The 19,904-nt window shown below is 41.5% G+C and overlaps 1 protein-coding gene and 1 long non-coding RNA gene across 8 annotated transcripts in view; one reads left to right on the top strand and one right to left on the bottom strand.

Moving 5' to 3' along the window:
• The window catches only part of si:ch211-278a6.1 (SRC kinase signaling inhibitor 1), an 83,868-nt gene that overhangs the window by 23,134 nt on the left and 40,830 nt on the right, over positions 1–19,904 (top strand). For 4 of the 7 annotated variants that reach the window (XM_035997067.1, XM_035997072.1, XM_035997071.1 and 1 more), the window contains exons 2-3: positions 8,635–8,990; positions 17,295–17,321. In XM_035997067.1, coding sequence (XP_035852960.1) covers positions 8,635–8,990; positions 17,295–17,321 — 383 coding nt within the window. Of the gene's footprint in view, positions 1–7,648; positions 7,732–8,634; positions 8,991–10,243; positions 10,507–17,294; positions 17,322–19,904 lie in introns of those variants that run through there. The other 3 variants (XM_035997070.1, XM_035997069.1, XM_035997068.1) reach the window with 2 other exon arrangements.
• LOC116059646 lies at positions 931–19,809 on the bottom strand. Its single transcript, XR_004107346.1, has 3 exons — positions 19,685–19,809; positions 2,895–2,901; positions 931–941 (listed from the first exon to the last, which is right to left on the bottom strand). It is a non-coding gene; the product is annotated as an uncharacterized LOC116059646 (long non-coding RNA).

The raw sequence follows: 19,904 nt of genomic DNA, 5'->3' as shown, positions 1-19,904 counted from the left end.
TCTTGACCAGGTTTGCACACACTGCAGCAGGGATTTTGGCCCACTCCTCCATACAGACCTTCTCCAGAGCCTTCAGGTTTCGGGGCTGTCGCTGGGCAATACGGACTTTCAGCTCCCTCCAAAGATTTTCTATTGGGTTCAGGTCTGGAGACTGGCTAGGCCACTCCAGGACGTTGAGATGCTTCTTATGGAGCCATTCCTTAGTTGCCCTGGCTGTGTGTTTCAGGTCGTTGTCATGCTGGAAGACCCAGCCACGACCCATCTTCAATGCTCTTACTGAGGGAAGGAGGTTGTTGGCTAAGATCTCGCGATACATGGCCCCATCCATCCTCCCCTCAATACGGTGCAGTCGTCCTGTCCCCTTTGCAGAAAAGCATCCCCAAAGAATGATGTTTCCGCCTCCATGCTTCACGGTTGGGATGGTGTTCTTGGGGTTGTACTCATCCTTCTTCTTCCTCCAAACACAGCGAGTGGAAACAAAAAACTCTATTTTTGTCTCATCAGACCACATGACCTTCTCCCATTCCTCCTCTGGATCATCCAGATGGTCATTGGCAAACTTCAGATGGGCCTGGACATGTGCTGGCTTGAGCAGGGGGACCTAGCGTGCGCTGCAGGATTTTAATCCATGGCGGCGTAGTGTGTTACTAATGGTTTTCTTTGAGACTGTGGTCCCAGCTCTCTTCAGGTCATTGACTAGGTCCTGCCGTGTAGTTCTAGGCTGATCCCTCACCTTCCTCATGATCATTGATGCCCCACGAGGTGAGATCTTGCATGGAGCCCCACACCGAGGGAGATTGACCGTCATCTTGAACTTCTTCCATTTTCTAATAATTGCGCCAACAGTTGTTGCCTTCTCACCAAGCTGCTTGCCTATTGTCCTGTAGCCCATCCCAGCCTTGTGCAGGTCTACAATTTTATCCCTTACACAGCTCTCTGGTCTTGGCCACTGTGGAGAGGTTGGAGTCTGTTTGATTGAGTGTGTGGACAGGTGTCTTTTATACAGGTAACAAGTTCAAACAGAAGAAAAAAAACTAAAACTAACAGGTCTGTGAGAGCCGGAATTCTTACTGGTTGGTAGGTGATCAAATACTTATGTCATGCAATAAAATGCAAATTAATTATTTAAAAATCATACAATGTGATTTTCTGGATTTTTGTTTTAGATTCCGTCTCTCACAGTTGAAGTGCACCTATGATAAAAACCACAGACCTCTATATGCTTTGTAAGTAGGAAAACCTGCAAAATCAGCAGTGTATCAAATACTTGTTCTCCCCACTGTACATGTGCAAGTAGTTCAGGAAACAATGGACTGATCTGCACATTTCTGCACTGCCTTCAGGTCTGTGCCAAGCTCTGTATTTGTGCGTATGGTCGATGTTTACGTACATGTGGCAGTGGACCAAGCTTATTTCATTGCTGTAAGTGAATTGTCAGCAACAGCCTTGCTGTGATGTTATGATGACTTAGGCCTGGAGTCGGCTGCCTCTGTTCTTCATACTCGCAGTGTGTAACAGACCCAATTTAATTTATGGGCAATATTATTAGCCACATTTTGGACCAATGGTTAGAACAGGAAAACTGAATGAAAAACTAAAGTCCAGAAAATAGGTGTCACTATAACACCACCGATTTCATTAGCACTTCAGTGTTTTGAGCTTTAAACCATTGTTCTGATGTTTTGTGTCATTACACTTTAGATTACTTCTAAATTCCACCTCATACCATAGTTTTCTTGGGTTTTTGATAGCCACTGGTTTCCAGTCATTGTCGTGTGGTGTAAAAATCTACTTTCAGAATCTTTTGATCGGTAATCCACCGTAAGGAAAAGAAATGTCTCCTTTTATTTTTGTCAGTTTGGTATTTTCTTTGTTTTCTTTGCAAGATAATGTGGTGCAGACTTCAAATTAAACTATACAACTGAATAACTACTAAATTAATTTTATTACGTGATGAAATTACATGAAATGTCAACAACAATGACAATTTTGTAAATAATCATGGAAAGCACGGAAAAAACCTTGGTATGGTACTTTTAAAGAATGTAATGCCAATATTTAAACAATGAGTAAAACAACTGAAGGTTGATGTATGCTGCACTGCATCTCTCTCCATGCAATGCAGGTCTTTGACTAAGGCATCTACCACCTCTGACTACAGTCAGTGTTGCGCCCTGTGGAGATCAGAGGTTCAGGCGCCGCTGTTAGAGGAGGTGCAGCTGTTTGAAGTAGCTCTGTATGCAGGCAGACATGGGGTCTCCATGCTCTCCAAACATCTTATTTCTCATCTACCATCTCTTAAACTCTGTTACCTCCTTCGTCCTCATCTAGCGTCTTATTGAAGGTAGCATCAGCCTCCCCAGTGAGGTAAACTGAGCAGCACTGATGTAATGAGGTGTGGCCAGAGTGTCTTCTTTACACCCAGTACTGTGCTGACTGTCCTGGTTGAACAACAGGCTGTAATTAAGAGGCTCTCACTTGCTGCTGGACTGCCTGTCCAGAAAAACACAGCCGGCTTTTAACAGGATGACAAGTGAAACAAAGAGGTGCGTTGTGCCTACCTCCACCCGCCATCTGTCACATTTATATATCCTCTCTTGCATTCATCCTCCAGTTGAATACACATGCACATTTTTGTTTTCAACTGTAGACATCCCCAGAGATATTTACGTGGAGTCGTAGCATGCTCGATTTGTCTGAGAGCGTGCGTGCTTTTGTGTATTAACAGATGCTTTACTGGATCCACATTACTGCTGCAATTTTAATGTGGCTGCCTCCACATTATTCCCCAGTGTTGCTCAGGGAAACTAAGTTTTGAGGTGGGAGGGTTGGTGGGTGGGAGAGAGGCAGTTGATGGATAGACAGAGGAGAGCAAAAGGTGAAATGTTGGGCACGTCACTTCTTATTGTACATGTTTTAATGATGAAGAGGGCGTTCCCATCACCTTGTGCAGAGCAACAGATTGCAGTTGTCAGTTTTACTTGAGGCGGTCTTCTGACTGTCTCGGCCTGTTACTACGTCCAGCAGCACAGACGTGCAGGCCGACCTTCCTCTAATGCCTTGCTCTTGCTTGCCAGCCGTCAATTTCACCCCTTTTAACTCTCCTCTCCTGACACAGCAGTGCCTCGAAGCTTTCAGAGATTACCTTAATGTAGATATAAAAGTGAAGTGCACATGCCTGCTGGTTTATGTGTCTTTTTACCTGGAGCCTCATTCTTTTATATGTAGAGTAAGCACAACCAGTGAGAACATTGAAAGAGTGAGATAAGAGAGATGGTTCTCTTTCAAGTTCAGAGTCGCTTTTTTGCTATTCATTGACATTTGAATGGCTACTATTTGGGTTGGTAAATTTCAAGGTTTGTGTGACAGCTTGCAGTCAATAAGAAGGGAGTCACTTGTCAGTCCTTTTGCAGGATTAGTAATGTTCTAACAACAACATCATCGAGAGTTAACCTTACAGGCTCTCTTTACTATCCTCTTATGGCTGCCCGTGATATGGCCCACAGCTGTCATTTTAAGATTTAATACATGTGGAACTGCAGCCCCCTAGTTGGTTTTTGAGTTGTGACCTGCAGGGATTTTAGAGGCCTGATTGGTGGTTTTTCAGAAAGTTATATTTAATCCTGCCATGCCCCTCTCTCCTTCCAGTTATTTGTTTTAACTGTTTCCACTGGAGTGTATAGAGATACAATTGCTGTACAGCTGTAGGCCTTGCTGATTGTCTTATTTTCTGTTGCCATGAGCCCTAATAGACGTGCCGGATTAGCAGTTTGCTGTTTTTACCCACTTGTACTGGATTTACCTCTTCTTTCCTTCTTCTCTGGTTAATATTCAGCTAGTCTATACGCCCTGTGCTGTCATGGCCGGCATCCCACAATGGGCCCTTCCATGCTTGCAGTAAATTAGGCTGTGTATCAGAGGGAAGAGCCTTGCCTTGCCTTCCCAAACCATCTGCATAACGACAGACCTTCTGGGGAGGACTCACTGCACTATCAGAGAACTGGCTCCCTTTTTATAACCCAATTCAACATGGAAGAATAATTAAGACGGATGATTGAATGCTTGGTTTTATATAATATATATAAAAATATATAAATTATCAAGTAAGAAATGAGCCACAGAACCACACAGAGAGGCTAAAATCAATGGCTGCCAATTTCCCCTGTATATTCCCTCTGAATAACCAAATGAATGAATACATATTTATGTCAATCCATTCAAAAGTGCATTTGAACGGAGCTATATGTTTCAAGACAAAAAGTGCATATTGCAACATTAATTTAAAAACTGAGACACATAACAGTAAATTGCCTTCAAAAACAGTAATGTATTGGCATTACTAAACATATTTCACAATACACACTAATAAAAGATTGCTTTTCTTTTGGAATTTGGTATCAGGCTTTGGCACATTTATTAATACAAAGTTTGTCTGATACAATGAAAATGTATTGCTGTAATCTAGATAGTCTAATTATTATACTTATCTGAAGTGCAAACACACACTTCAATGTTGTCTTGACATAATGTTCTGGACAGAGAGTTCTGTTTCAGGGTCTTTATTAAACTAGATTTATTACCTTCACTAATGCTACTTCTTTCCCCTGATGTCTAACCAGCGCACAGTCGAGACTATTCAAATCACAGCTAGAGAAGACCTTGTGCTGTATGTGCCAGAGAGATGAGGAAGACGGTATTCAGAGAGCTACATCTTTAATAGTACACATAAGTAATTAACATTTCTCAGCCACAAAGCCTTTAAAAACAATCTGTCTGGGAAACTGCTTTACCGAAACTTTTTCCAGTTTTTATTAGAGCTGAAACATTTAATCAATTTAAATAGTCGATCGATTGAATCGAACGAATGGCCAACTATTTAGATAATCAATTAAACGATTGTCATATTTCAGCTTCCCAAGTAATATTTACATGCTTTTCAAATACAGCATTTATACAAAAGTAACTCATGTAGCCACACGGTGTAGCTGCATATGTGACCAACAGGTATAGAGTCAAAATATTTGAAGTACCTGTGAATTTAGATTTAGCTATTAAAAAATCCAGAGCTCTGATTGCATATCTGTAGTCTGCAGCGTTCTTGTCATTTCAGACTTGAAGCCTCTCTTACACCCTCCAAACTCCCTCTGACCCACTTGTTTAACATGCCCAAAATATAAAGCTACACCGCCTGCCTCTTCCAAATCCATCAAAGCAATCCCAATCCACTTTCCTACTCACCTCCCGATTCTCCATGCCATACTGTATGTCCATGCATATAATGAGCAGCAACTTCTCTTCCTGTGTTGAAAGTCCAGTTCAGCAAGTGACTGTAAAGGGAAAAAAACACTTTCCTTTTGGAAGTATGTGGTCCAAGATTTGGCTAGGATGATACAGAATATCATTATGGATGTGTGATGATAGTTGTTGTGGGTGGGTTGGCAAATGCCTCATGTCATGGACTGAATTTCCCTACCTATATAAATAACCTACTGAAGGCGGTGGAGACTGGTGACTCAAAAAGTTATAAGTTGAGAATGTGGCTCAGGGAAATGCAGGGCAGGTCTTAATAATTGTGATAAAAAAAATGGCTGTTAATTACATTGTATGAAACAATAGCTAAAAAAAATCTATTTGTCATCTTTTTTATGGTTTATCTTCAATCTGTGAATTGAACCTCCCCTAATAGAAGGAGGTTTTAGGCTTAATCTATTTTGCATTAACCCAGAGAAACACCAAATGGAGTTGGACTGCTTAATCTGACTGTATTGGTTGTTTAAGGTTGTTTTTTTGTTAGTTATTTTCCTGGCAGTATCTTTTTCTCCACACAGGTAATTTCTCCTTGCCTGTTTGTCTTGTCTTATCTCTCAAGGCCCACCACAGCTGGCTCTTTTTATTTAGGCAGGTTAATGCTCTTGACTGTGCTCTCTATCTTGGCAGTGCAGCCCAGGCCTCATTGGCTGGGCTCACAGATCTTATCGGTTCTGATTGCAGGCTCCCGTTGTCATTCAGATCTTCTATTATTTCGTTGACCAACATGCTGCATCTTTTCCTGGGGGTTCTCAGTCTTTGTAGTTCCAATTTGGCCTGCTGCAGACCCAGACTTGCTGACAGACATTGCTTTCCTGTGATAGAGCAGTCACCAGAAACCCACCCCATTACGGCTCTTTTATGTAGGTTTAAATTATGCTGGCATTGCGTGGGCTTGCACAGATTGTTTTGGCTGTCAGGGTTATTGTCTCCCAGCTTATGTGAAAATATATTGGCTGTGAATGACGAAAATAAAGATGAATAACCTGTTCCCATTTTCTATTCTTACTCTTCTGCCCACACAACTTTTACTCCCGCTGTGTTCAAGATGAAGGCTTTGTATACAGTTTTGGAAAGTATATCCACAAACTGCAGTTTGGAAAGTTTTTAGACTGTATTCCAAGCCAGTGGTACAAAGGGATGCAAATCTTAATTTTTTTTTTTTAATTCATATCTTTTGGCAAGCCATTAACTTGTTTAGCATTTAAACTTCTGTTGGACTTTCTGCAGGTGATACATATAAATGTTATTAATATTGTTTTGTTAATGTTTAATTCTCTTCGCAGCTTCATGTTTATCTAGAGGCAGCATAGCCTACTCAGCTTTTCCCTGTCGTTGTGGATGCTCAGTCACAATAATAAGCCTTCGTACATAGGCCCAGCTTTGCCAGCCATTGTAATTGGGCCCTTGAGTCAGGTCCTTGTCAGCTGATGCACAATAAGCTGTAGCCTAATGAAGTGTAAACCAGAGATCTGGGAGGCTGTGAGGGGGCCAGATGAATATGGCCGGCAGCCTTGGTGTGCAGCGGAGAGCTCAATGCTAATGCTATTAGCCAGGAGGTCAGTCCATTTTGCCTCACCCCTGCTCAGTTTATCAGCACTTCATAATGTGTCGAATGTAAAGGGCATGGTGTTGAAACAGTTGATCACACTTGAGTGCGATATCTCTCCAAGGATGAATAGAGTGAGAAATGGTTCACAACTGGTGTGCAGCTGTGTTGGAATGATTGCAGACCTTTTGCCCTTAACAGGCTTCCTCTATGTTAAGGTTTGTCCACTTGAGAGCGTTGCAGCTCTGTTTGGCCTCCATCTGGCCAGCTTCCTCTTCTCTTCCTCTGTGTTCATTAACAGTCCATTTGTTGCTCCTGCCCTGAGGAGCCATCCTGTGCTGCTTACTTACTCACACAGCTCCTCCTAATGCTGCTGATGAGCCTTTAATGTACAGATTGATCACTTCGTTTAGCCTCAGCACTTTTTATACTTTTAGTTTCACCTGTGTTTTTTTATTAGCCATCTCTGATTGTATTGTTTTTCTACCTGCTTAAAGCCTGAAATGTATATGGAGCTATTTGGTCAAATATGAATATATGTCTCGTGATTTTAGGAAATATAAACCATGAACTATTTCTGTGTAAAAATGCGTGACATATGATATTCTTTTACCATTATCCAGGTTACTGTAAGTCACTATTGGTATTCATAGCAAACCATTGCCCCATATGTTAACCCTTATGAATACATTATAATGCATATATAATGCATTTACCAATTGTAATTCAGAGAAAGAACCATCATTTCACAATAGATCTTTTCTGATGGTATTGTGTCCTGGCGTGTTTGCTTGCACATCTGTGCACAAACACACAAATTAACCCTTGGCATGTTTCTCTTCTAGCCAACGCCGGGGCCTGTTTTCCTAAGCAAGGTAACTCACCAGGCAAATGGCTCCCTGCTCTTTGATCACGCTTTAAGTTCATTCTTTTTTCAAGTCACATATTTTTTTGTGTAACCATACCTTTTCCTCCTGGCTGTCTCCCTTTCCTGTCCTGTGTACCTTCCACCTCGGGCTGTGTTGTCTGTCAGAGCGCTGATAAAAGGCCAAGGGCTGTCAGAGTGATGAGCCTCGTTAAAAATGGACAGCAGAATCAGTAACCTCCAGACAAGAGACAGTGAGAATATCTAGAGAAAGTTGCATAGGGTGTCAAGGGATGGAGGGAAAGCTCAGATAGATGGACAGGAGTTGGTGAGAAAGAGCGAGAACAAGGACATAAAGTATATGAAAGAAGTGTTCCTTCATATTCCCAACTGACTTTCAATTTTCAGTATTTTGTTTTTCTCTGTTTCCTAAGAAAACAATGAAAGCCACTTAAAATGACAAGCGTGCATATCACAATGGAATATCCAGCAAAACAAATTCAGTTTGAGCTGCTTCCTTTGATCTATTGCAGAAGCATTTTACTTTTCTCATTTTTCTTCCCTTCAGATCTTGAAATCAATAATTCTGCAGGGAACTGCTCCGTCCTGGTGGCAAATAGTCTAACATCCCATCCCATTTCTTTCTCTCTTTCTCCCTCACTTTATTTCTCTCTCTCCTGTCCCCTCTGTGCCTTATTTTCTCTCGCTCCCTCTGCTCCATTTGTTTCCACTTATGTGTGCCTGCTCTGTGTACGTACGTCTCCTTCCTAAAATCTTTCTGCATGCTGGTGTGGGTGGTGATTCACCTCATTCTTTGCACACTTTTTACCCTTTCCTTCCTTCTTTCGTCCCTTCCCTTCTTGTCTTCTTTTCCTTTATCCTCCCATTCCACTCTTCTGTCCTCGTCCCTCAGATCCCGAGCGTGGTGGCAGTCACATGATCTCGACAGATGACTTGGAGTATCCGCGAGAATACCGGACGCTGGGGAACAGCGCTCGCCGTTTCTCCAATGTCGGCCTGGTGCACACATCGGAGCACCGCCACACCGTCAGCGCTGCCCAGAGCCTGGAGGCCCTGACCAACCTGCACAAGGTTGACATGGAACGCAAGAGGGACGCCTTCATGGATCACCTGAAGAGCAAGTACCAGCAGCAGCAGCAGCAGCAGCAGCTGCAACATCCGCATCATAGCCCACACCACAACCCACCATCTCCCTCACCATCTCACGCCAGCATGAGGGGTACGTCAGAGCGGTCTGCACGAGAACAGGTACGCAGCTCACCGCCTCATAGTGTCTGACAATATACCATCCCAGTGCCATTGTCAAATTAATGTTAATTTATTAATGAATATGTTTCAGGTGGCGGTTTTTCTCATATCATTTTACTGCCTTTTGAAAAAAACTTGGCACTCAGTACATGTTTTTTTTGGCAATCAAACAGGTCAAAACTGTCAATTTGGTGACAGATAAATGACGTCACACGTAGAGACAGAAAGAACACGTATACACTTAATAGTTTGGGTCGAGTTATATTTATTGTGAGGAAACATAAACCTTGTCAGATAACATCCAGAGCGAAAGCAGTGAATTGTTTCACACTGTGCCCATTAAAAAAATTGAGAGAGAGAAAATATGTGAGGAAAGGCTGACAGGTGGTCTTTGTATCTGTGTTATTAGAGGTCGTCATTAAACTGTCACAGCGAAGCGTTTCTTTGTTTTTCTGCTGCCAAAGCCTGCAGAACTTTACAAACGCACTGTTGAGGTGTGAAGGAAGATGGGAAGTCACGCACATAAACATACTGAATGCTCATATGCTAATGCCATTCTCTGAACACTTGGGGATAATGTTTTTTTTTTTGCTCTTTGTCTTTTTATTATTTTCCTCTTCCAAATGTAGTTTATACTTTGACCCGTTGCACACAGCTTTCTCTCGCTATGTTACACACACACATACACACACACACACACACACACACACACACACACACACACACACACACACACTATACTGTGCACAAACACACACTCTCTTTGTGTGAGCACCACTGCTGTGTGTGTATTAAAAAAGGGTGAATTCAGTGAAATGACGTAACAGAAAAGCACATCAGGGGAGAGGGGAGAGAATGAAAGGGAGAGAGAGAGAGAGAGAGTGAGTGAGTGAATGAGGGAGGGCGGGTGAAAGGCAGGTGGAGTCCATAGTTGCCATGGCAACCTCTCCCATAAATGGCAAGTAGGGATATCGCGTTTCAAAGGTCAGGTTGTGTAGAGAGGCAGGAATTGTACAATGATGAAGACTGAAGGGAGAGAGGAATAACGAGGCAGACAAAAAAAAAAAAAAATGTAAGCAGTAGCCGGGGTGAGTGGATAGATCCTAAAGTGACATGGTATTTTCACTGCACGGGGGGGAAGCAACAGAGGCCAGGTGTCATCTCGTGGATGATGTGCAGAGCATGGACAGTGAGGAGGGAGGGAGGGGGGAGGAGGAGCTGGAGAGGAGCGCAGCAGCCAGTCAAGCAGCCCACTGCTCAATTAGCCAGCACCAGCAGGAGCCAGCCACCCATCTGCGAAGGAGTTAATCGGCTGGTGTTGTAATGAATTAAATAAAGAGTTTCCACCGCATGTGCTACCCGAGAGCGAGACAGAGAGAGAGAGAGAGAGAGAGGGAGAGAGGGGTAGACTGAGCGAGGGAGAGGGAGAGACGGGCAAAAACGCGATGAGGAGTTGCTGCACCTGACGGACAGCCTGGGATGACTGGAGTGGTGGACAGGCACAGGTGCACTGCAGGTGAGACGGGACTGGAAGCTTGAAACTGGAAACTGCAGCCTGGTGTAGAGAGATGTGTGTGTTTGTGTGAGTGGGATAAGGATATACCAGCTGGGATTAGATTCCACGCCTGTTGTGTTTATTGTGGTTGTTGTGGTGACGGTGTGCCTATGCTCAGCAGGCTAGACGAAGGCTGAGTGGATGATACTGTAAACTGTACACAGAGCCTTTTGTGCATCTGGGTGAGTGTTAATTTTCTGTGCAGACTAGTGTAGGTGTTTTTTTTAAACAAAGAGAGAAAGGCTGCGACGGCGAACTGGACCAGAGGAGGATTGAGGAGGAAAGAGTAAGAATGGTTGAAATGGGGGGGCAGGGGTGCAGAGAGGATGACGACATGAGAAAAAGACGGGGGTGGAGGAGGGGTGGTGTGAGTGCAGCCTGCTTTACATGCTGGTCAGGTAATGCAGCGCTACACTGCGAGGCTACGTCGTTCTGTAGGAGCTCTGTGGCCAACTCTGAGTGCACATACACGCCTGTGTGTAAATGTATACATGGGGGTCTTTACTTGCATTTAGCCCCTCAGCCCCAAGTTTAATCTGACATCTTAAACATACATCAGCACTGTCTCCTTGGGGCTCACAGCATATTTAATTCCACAAGAGGTTAAAAATGACGAGGTTTACATTTGAGCTAAGTAGTAGAGCCTCAATCAAGAGTTTTGTCTATCATCTGGGATTACTGCTGAAAAAGGTAATGTGATAACGATTGACAGTGTAAAACAATGTCTTTAATAGAATGTCTGCACAGAAGAAATGGATTGATTTCAGTGATGATTCCCATAGATAGAGAATTGTTAAGGGGTAGTGACACATTGAAATAGGCCCTCTCGAGTTTTTCGTTACACCCTCTCAGTGCAGTATTTGTGACTCAAAGTCCAAGTTCAGTATGTCTGCAGTTGTCAGCACAGCAACGGTTAACACAAGGCGCTAGAAGAATGAATGTTTACTTCAGCTGAGAGCTGTGAGTAAGCCTCATTAAAGCAACAAACAGAGAAACACTGGCAAAGACAGACACACAAGACCACAAATCACTTCTGCACCATTAAAGCCAGCCCTCAAAAGTCATTTAGCTTTGTGGGGAAATTGTCTGAACAAGTGAACAGCAATTATTTATAATGCACCAATAGTGCCCCTGAGCCGTCAGTTCAACAGATGGTCAAGGACGAAGCTTAACTGACTGGGCTACACTATATAAATGACACATGATCAGGTATTCAAGGCCAACACATGTCCTACCTCCCCTCATGTATTATCTCATCCCTGAAAGTGAACTACTTTACCCATGACCTCTCACCTCTGAGTCTTACTGAGAATTAGCTTTCTGACCGGAGGTGCAGATTTTTTATTCAGATCTCTCACTGTCCTGTGAAAAACATGAACTTTTTATGAAGTAAGACAAATAGCCTGGTTAATTAACCCTAGAATGTAAGCCTTTAATCCTCCTGGACAGTGACAATATGACATTAAAAAAAAAACAAAGAGAACAACTAGCTTGGAGACAGAAATATTCCTCAGCGTCACATCAAAGAGTTGTCTTTAATAATAATTGCTTTAACATATGTTGGTAGAAATGTATATGCTATGGGAAAAAAGAAGTGTGGGTGGAGATTATGCTCCATATCATTTTCAGTGTCCTACTTGTCTCAGTGCCAGCGAGTGTAGGTGGATATGTGCACTATTTTTTATCATTTAAAATTATAAACAGCACATCAGCATTATTTGTTTATTATTTGACAGAATAATAAACAATAAAATGCCTTGGAATAGCTACTACCATTTAGAATGAAGGGTATAATGTTCAGTTTGTTCAATTTTCGTTTTCAGATAATTGAACTCGGTTTTTATGTCCGAGTTAGAGTTGTAATAGCTTTCATTATGTTGCTTTTATTGAGTCCAACTACGAGTATTATTATACAATGACTATGTTGTGTCCCATTTCCATACTATTGCTCTACTAATGCTACTACTATTAATTCCCAGCAGGTTTTGAGTAATATAGTGCATTTACTCTGGGAAAGTGACAGAAGTAGGTGTACTCAAAGATGCCAGTATGTGTACTAAATCTGCTTGATTTTTAAGTGAGCCATTTCATTTATGTTACATTCATTCAAAGTCTCGGTGAGCAAGACAATTTGGGACATTTCCCACTGTTCCAAGAACCCAAATCACCAGCAGATCCACTTCAACATATCCCATAGGACATATTGGATGCCTCAGAAGAGATACGTCTCTAAAGTCATTCCCACTCCCTACTGCATGTTCTGTCAACCTGAACAAACTGGAACTTTCCTGCACATGGTCTGGGAGCGTGAACAGGTGCATGAGTTCTGGAATAAAACAACATTAATAATATCTGATGTGATAGGATGTCAACTTCCTACTGACCCGATTCTTTTGTTACTTAATGACGACTCTAAATTACACCTACTTGAGAGACAGAAGAAAATTTGGCTAGCCAGATTAACTGCGACCAAGAAAATGATAGCTCAGCGCTGGCTCTCAGCTCTTCAGTTGTATTTGTCTGTTCTGTATGTTCAAAAAATATATAAAAATAATAAAAAGTTGATCTCAGTGAGCAGAGCAGCAGCTGCTTCAATGCTCCGTGAGGATGTAGTGTGTTTACACTGCAAAAGTGACAAATAGAGTAAACTCAAAGCGGTCGCTAAAAAATCCTTGATTTTTGAGTGTCCTGTTGGTTTACTGTACATTGTCCTCCCACTTTGCAATGCATGAAGTAGGAAGGAGGAACAGCTCACAGGGTTAACGGTCCGTGTACTTGGTGGCCAACGGATTTTCGTTTTGAAAGGAAAAAAACAAAAACGAAAAACGGCCAGTTTCCCAATTACCATTAGTAAATAGGAAAACAAAAAACGGAAAACAACCCATTATTCGTTTTTTGTTTTGATATTAAAAAACGGAAAACGAAAAACAATCTCGTTATCCGATTGTCTTTGATGTATTTGTAGATGGAACTCGGAAATTAAAATGTGTGTATAAATCTTATTCCTTTGTCAGTACCCGATCCGTACCGCCTGTAAAATCGGTTCTGTGCACTGCCTGATCAGTTCTACGCTTGCGCGAACACCGGCAAACTTCACAGCTCTATGCACGCATTGGCATAAGGATGTTTGGACATTCCCGGTTACCGGAAGAAAACATTAGACAGTGACAGTAGACCGTTATGATGGCAGAGATGAAGTTTACAAGGTGTTTGCTGGAGTTGCCTAAAGTATCTGTTAATGATATACGAAGGGTCGTCTGGCCATCCAGTACAACACCATGTAGCAAATTGAATAAAGGCTTCAAATTTTACGTTTCATCATTTCTTTGCAACTTTGAAGGTAATTTGCTAACGCTAGCTAGCCTGAGCTAGAAGCCTTGCTTTGGTGTTTTAAGTCATGACTCCGTCCTGCTTCAGGTTAACCATGCTTTTAATAAAGTTTAAGCATGTGTATACCTCTCACTTCATGTGTTTGTACTTTTATGAAAGTATCGGGTAAAACAGGGCTACAAATGAGATCTCTGTGAGAGACCAGCATACTCCTAGTAAACTATTATGTAGCTTAATGCTGGACATTTCACCCCTAATTCCGGTCACTTTACTGTATTTGTATTTGTTTAGTATTTGGTTTAGAAGCCTTTATTGGTGATTTTTACGGTACAAAGTCCTGCTACATACGTACATAGCTAGCTATATGCTCCGCTATGTCGCGTTAGCATGCAGCTACAATAGTTATGAGTATGCTAATGTTAGATTGTAGTGGAACGAAGCAGCACTTTCTAATGTCAAAAATCACAGATAAAGGCTTCTGAACCAAACACTACACAATCGGACATGTTTCAGCAGGAATGTGACCCGGAATTGGGGAGAATTTAACAACATTGCCAGCTAAGATGACCGTTAGCATGTAGCTACTATAGTGTTTACTGCCGTTAGCATGTAGCTACTATAGTGGTATACAACAGTGGTGGCTGGGAGAGCTGTCATCCCATCTTCAAAAGGACACTTATGTACGTTTACACTTCATCACATTAATAATAGACAGTCTATGGTTATTAGTCAAGACGAAGTATTAAAGGTAAAAACATTAACGTAAACAACACAACAACGATGTCGCTATACGGTTTTGGATCAGTGACAAGTTTTGAATGTTTGTAGCTATAACTATTGTATAATAAAGATTTAATAAAAACAAATTTAATAAAAAAGTTGTAATGTTTGGTCGTAAAGTGTTGACACATGGTACAAACATAGACTGTAAATTGCACATGGACATAGAATAGGAAAAGATGTTTATATGTAATTTAGACACGAATACATATTAATAAATGACATGTTGATGTTTAAAAAAAAAAAAATCGCACATGGACATTGTTAGTTTTCTACTACGTAATTATGCGCATGCACAGAACGGATCTTACAGGCGGTACTGGCCAATAAATGGTATTGAAGGGCGGGTCTTGGCGTGGCGGGAGTAACTTCCGGGTTACGAAAAAATACCAATGCAAAATTAAGGAATACGACTTATATACACGTATTTTAATTTCCGAGTTCCATCTACAAATACATCAAAGACAATCGGATAACGAGATTGTTTTTCGTTTTCCGTTTTTTAATATCAAAACAAAAAACGAATAATGGTTGTTTTCCGTTTTTTTGTTTTCCTATTTACTAATGGTAATTGGGAAACTGGCCGTTTTTCGTTTTTGTTTTTTTCCTTTCAAAACGAAAATCCGTTGGCCACCAAGTACACGGACCAAACATAGACTGTAAATCGCACATGGACATTGTTAGTTTTCTACTACGTAATTATGCGCATGCACAGAACGGATCTTACAGGCCAATAAATGCTATTGAAGGGCGGGTCTTGGCGTGGCGGGAGTAACTTCCGGGTCACGAAAAAATACCAATGCAAAATTAAGGAATACGACTTATACACACGTATTTTAATTTCCGAGTTCCATCTACAAATACATCAAAGACAATCGGATAACGAGATTGTTTTTCGTTTTCCGTTTTTTAATATCAAAACAAAAAATGAATAATGGGTTGTTTTCCATTTTTTGTTTTCCTATTTACTAATGGTAATTGGGAAACTGGCCGTTTTTCGTTTTTGTTTTTTCCTTTCAAAACGAAAATCCGTTGGCCACCAAGTACACGGACCGTTGTAGATGGTGGTAAAACAGCTCTAGGAACATTTCTGAAAACAAAAAATTACTAATGCATATTTGGAAAAACCTTTTGTGAAGTCTAATTGGCAGTGTTCTTCTAAAGTCAGTTCAATTGACGAGCAAAAAACAAGTATTGCAATTTCATGTTAGTATAAAACAGTTAAATATGTTGATTTCTTGTATGCTAACTGCAGAACAGTATACTATAAAGATGCACACAGTTTTTTACATTTAACATTTAGTTTGAAAGTGGGACACAGCTCTAGCCTGTATAAAATATGTAAATGGTTACACTGTGTTAGACTATATGTTGCTTTATCATGGCTCAGTGTCTTCTTGGCCAGGAAATTGCCTCTTTGGATTAGTGTAATTATGTCATTTAATATTGTATCAAAACCAAGCAAGAAGTCACACCACAGTACATTAAGAAAAGAGAGAAGAAATATAGAGCGAGAGAAGAGCATAAAGTAAAAGAGACTGTCAAAGAATGGAATCGGAGCCAAATGAGGGACTATTAAGTGAAAGATTAGATTACAGTAAGAACACTTCCTCTCATGCTTGTGTTTACTGAAATAATCTAGGGTTTAGTTGAGATGGTATTAAAATGGAAAGCTGATGATAAAAAAACTACCAACTATCATAAATCAAAACTTGCCTGTCACTTTTTTTCATCCGTGCGCCAGGAGAGTAATGTGGTTCCTGCAGAAGGGAGGCTGAATGGACTGAGAATTGCCTGCAGATAAGAATAAAAAATAGAATAAGAGTTTGGATTAGAATTAAAATTCATGAACTCTGCCCAAGGTTTTTTTTTAATTTTCCTTGTCATTTTGAGGAATTTCTGGGCCATCAGTGGCTTGGCCTGGTTTTGACTGTGGGGTCATTATGTTTAAATGGAAAGCTCACTTCCTGAGGCCTTGGCCAACATGCGAGCATCTTTTCGTAGATGGCAGAGCATCAGGAAGGGCGAATGGACACATGAGAGATTCAGCATGGGCTAGTGAAAATAAGCAGGTGAGGTGGCGATGATGAGATGGAAAAAAGTATGGCAGGTGGATTGAGAGCGAAAGAGACAGCAGAGAGCGAGGAGGAGACAGAGCGGTGGCTTGCCTGTGGTGGAGAAGTCTGGGATAGAGGCCAACATCGGAACACCAGAGTGGGCTGCTGTTTGATTCGATTTCACTCTTTTCATTTCCTCCCCTTCCCTAGTTACAGCCAACAGCACAATCTTGTTTGAGGTGCGGTGTAACCTGACGCCTGCAAAATACTGCCACCCCCTGCATTAACACCAATCAAACTAAATGATTGTTGTTTAGATTAGATGAAGCTGTCAACAATATAAATGAGTTTCATATATTGCCTGTCAGAAGAGGAACACATTACAAGAAAATTATTTAGGAAATGCAACCGATTATGCTTTTTGAGGAAGATGCATTGGAATTTTTGTGTCAAAGGCCTGCATCTCTTCTCCAGTCCAGCATTTTTTTGCACCGATAAGTTTCATTATGTCGGTTAATTTATCTAACGTTTTTTCTTTCTTTCTCCCTTCCTCCCCTTTTTTGTCCTTCATGAACTCCACAGCAACAGCCCAACTACTGGAGCTTTAAGGTCAGTGCTGCATGTCTAAGTGTCCCTGTGTGTTTGTCATTCTCCTGTCCATCGTGCGTGCATGAATGTGTCTGTGTGTTCCGTGCTGTAGGATTACGTCAGACTTCTCGGGCATCAGCAGTCTCCTTGGTCCTCTGGCTTCTGCAACACCCAGCTCTCTTGACATCTCTAGGCTCTTTGGGCTGTGTGTGTGTGTGTGTGTGTGTGTGTGTGTGTGTGTTTGTGTTGTGTGTAGGATTGCGATGGCAAAGGTGTCATGGGTGGCGACAGCTTAAACTTCTCCAGCTCCATTTAATCTGCAGAAGACGATTCTCTGGGGATTTATGATATCTCAGTCATCCGACATTAATGGCTAGAATCCATGTGACCTTGCTGAAGTATTACTCAGACTGACTAAGACATTAAGAAGGCATTTCATACATGCCACTGAGGCATTACTGAAATAATACTTTGACACTAGCACAGAGGCATGAGTCATGGTCGGGCTGCAGAATGTGTTTTATGCACAGGTTGCAGAGGGGAAATATGGGCTGACTAGAAGGCCAGAATCAAGATGTATTGAAAGTGTTTATCACATACAGTATGCTACATTTAAAGAGGTGAGCCTATTTGTTAGCTGGTATGCCTTGTAATGTGTATCACTTTTTTGTGGCATTACACCTCACAGAGGCAGGCAAGGAGGTGTGCTATCTAAACAGCAAGTTAAAGAACTGAGGGCCAGATGTATGTACATTTGAATGTAGTGAATGTAGCGCCATGTCCAACCCGCAGAAAGCGCACGCTGTGATACTTCAGTTTACGTCGTATTTACCAAACCTGCAGTTCATCGGGTAATCAGCGCCTTTCTCCGCCCACTATACCGTAAATTGCGCTGTAGCAAAGCATTAAGTACTTATGCTATGATACGGCTGAGTGCAGACTGCGATATTCCCACTGCTGATGCTATGACTGTTTGAAATGATCCTGATGCCAATATTTGTAATGTAGCGAGGAGTTTAACAACAGCTGGAATGGAATGTGAACGCTAAGTTGGAGATTCTATGTCATCTTTGATTTCTTCTAGTAACTGTAATATTGCATGCCTGCTTAATCTGTAACGCCTAATGATTTCGTGTTCACTCAACTAAAAAAGTGTGATCCTTGTGGCAAAAATCTTTTTAGCTCGTCTCCTTGGCCTATGTCTTCGTCTTACTCGGATTACTGCTGCCATTTCACCAGGAGGCAGATGCGAGGAAACCCGCTTGCGGCAGGTTTACACCTGCTTTTAAGAGGCGGAGAATTTTCACCGCAAAATAGAGGTGCGCTTTCACGGACGCTTTTTGTACATACCGTGGAATACATAATTAGGCGCACTTTACGCTTCCCCTCCCATCTCTTTATGGGAAACTCCCACTTTCCCCTTGACCCTCCCGTGAATGCATATGCATGACATGGTAAAGCGCAATTTGCCATTTTCAGTTCCCGCGACAGGCAGTCTGCGCTTTTACCTCAGTGCGGCCTGTTTGTACATACCTTGCCATGCTTTTACGCGCACGTTGCAAACAAATACGCCTGGGTTGCAAAAGCGTTAGTACATCTGGCCCTCACTGTATTGATGTGTGTGAGTGTGAGGGGAAGAGCCCAGGGCCTATCTGTGGTTTAGTCTTCCCTGAATCCCTGCTTACAATATCATTTGGACAGGTTGGAAATGTCACTGAATATCAAAAGGCATATGCCATGATCCATAGGGGAAGGCTAAGCAATGTATCCCTCACTCCCACAAGTACTTAAACCTCAAACAAAAGTGATATGAAATAGAACTTAGAACCGTTAATCACATAAATCTGTTACACAACCAAATGATTTTAATTCTGCAGGACTTTTAGGTGGTTTGCAAAACATTTGTGGGTATGTTAGTTTAAAAAGTGAAGCTTTAAACATCAAACAAACTAATTCTGATGTTTGTTGAAAAAATGTCTCTCCAGCAATACTGAAAATGTTGAAACTCTGAGCTTAAAAATACTAGAGCTGCAAATAACGATTATTCTGCAGATTATTTTTTTGATGAATTGTTTAGTCTATAAAATGTCAGAAATAGGTAAAAATGCTCATCATAATTCTTTTGAGCCGAATTAACATCTTAGGATGTCTAGGTTTTTTCTGAATAACACTTCAAAACTCTTCAAAGCTATTCAGTTTACAATTATATAAACATTAAAAGCAGAACATGTTCACACTTAATGCAGGAACCAAACAATTATTGGAGAAAAATTGACCTAAACAAATAAATGAATTACCCAAATAGTTGCTGATTAATTATCTAAATATAAACTAATCAATTCATTGTCGCAATTGTATGTTTGTTATTATTGTATGCCTTGCACCTCTTAAACGTGGGGTATACTTGCCACAGCCGACCTGTCGAGCGCCAGTGTGACGTCATGGGAGCGCCGTAACTGTTTATACTCGCGCATGGTGGTCGCGACACTAGTTGCAGGCTTCTCCTGAACAGAGGTAGCGCTAATGAGGAAAGGCTACCGACTTTGCTATTTCTACGGACTAGAAGAAGAAGAAAAAGGTAAACAACGGCAGAACTGGCAGCAG

This window comes from Sander lucioperca, chromosome 21 (genome assembly GCF_008315115.2).
Source record: "Sander lucioperca isolate FBNREF2018 chromosome 21, SLUC_FBN_1.2, whole genome shotgun sequence".
Classification (NCBI taxonomy): Eukaryota; Metazoa; Chordata; class Actinopteri; order Perciformes; family Percidae; genus Sander; species Sander lucioperca.
This window is presented reverse-complemented; position numbering and strand designations above follow the sequence as displayed.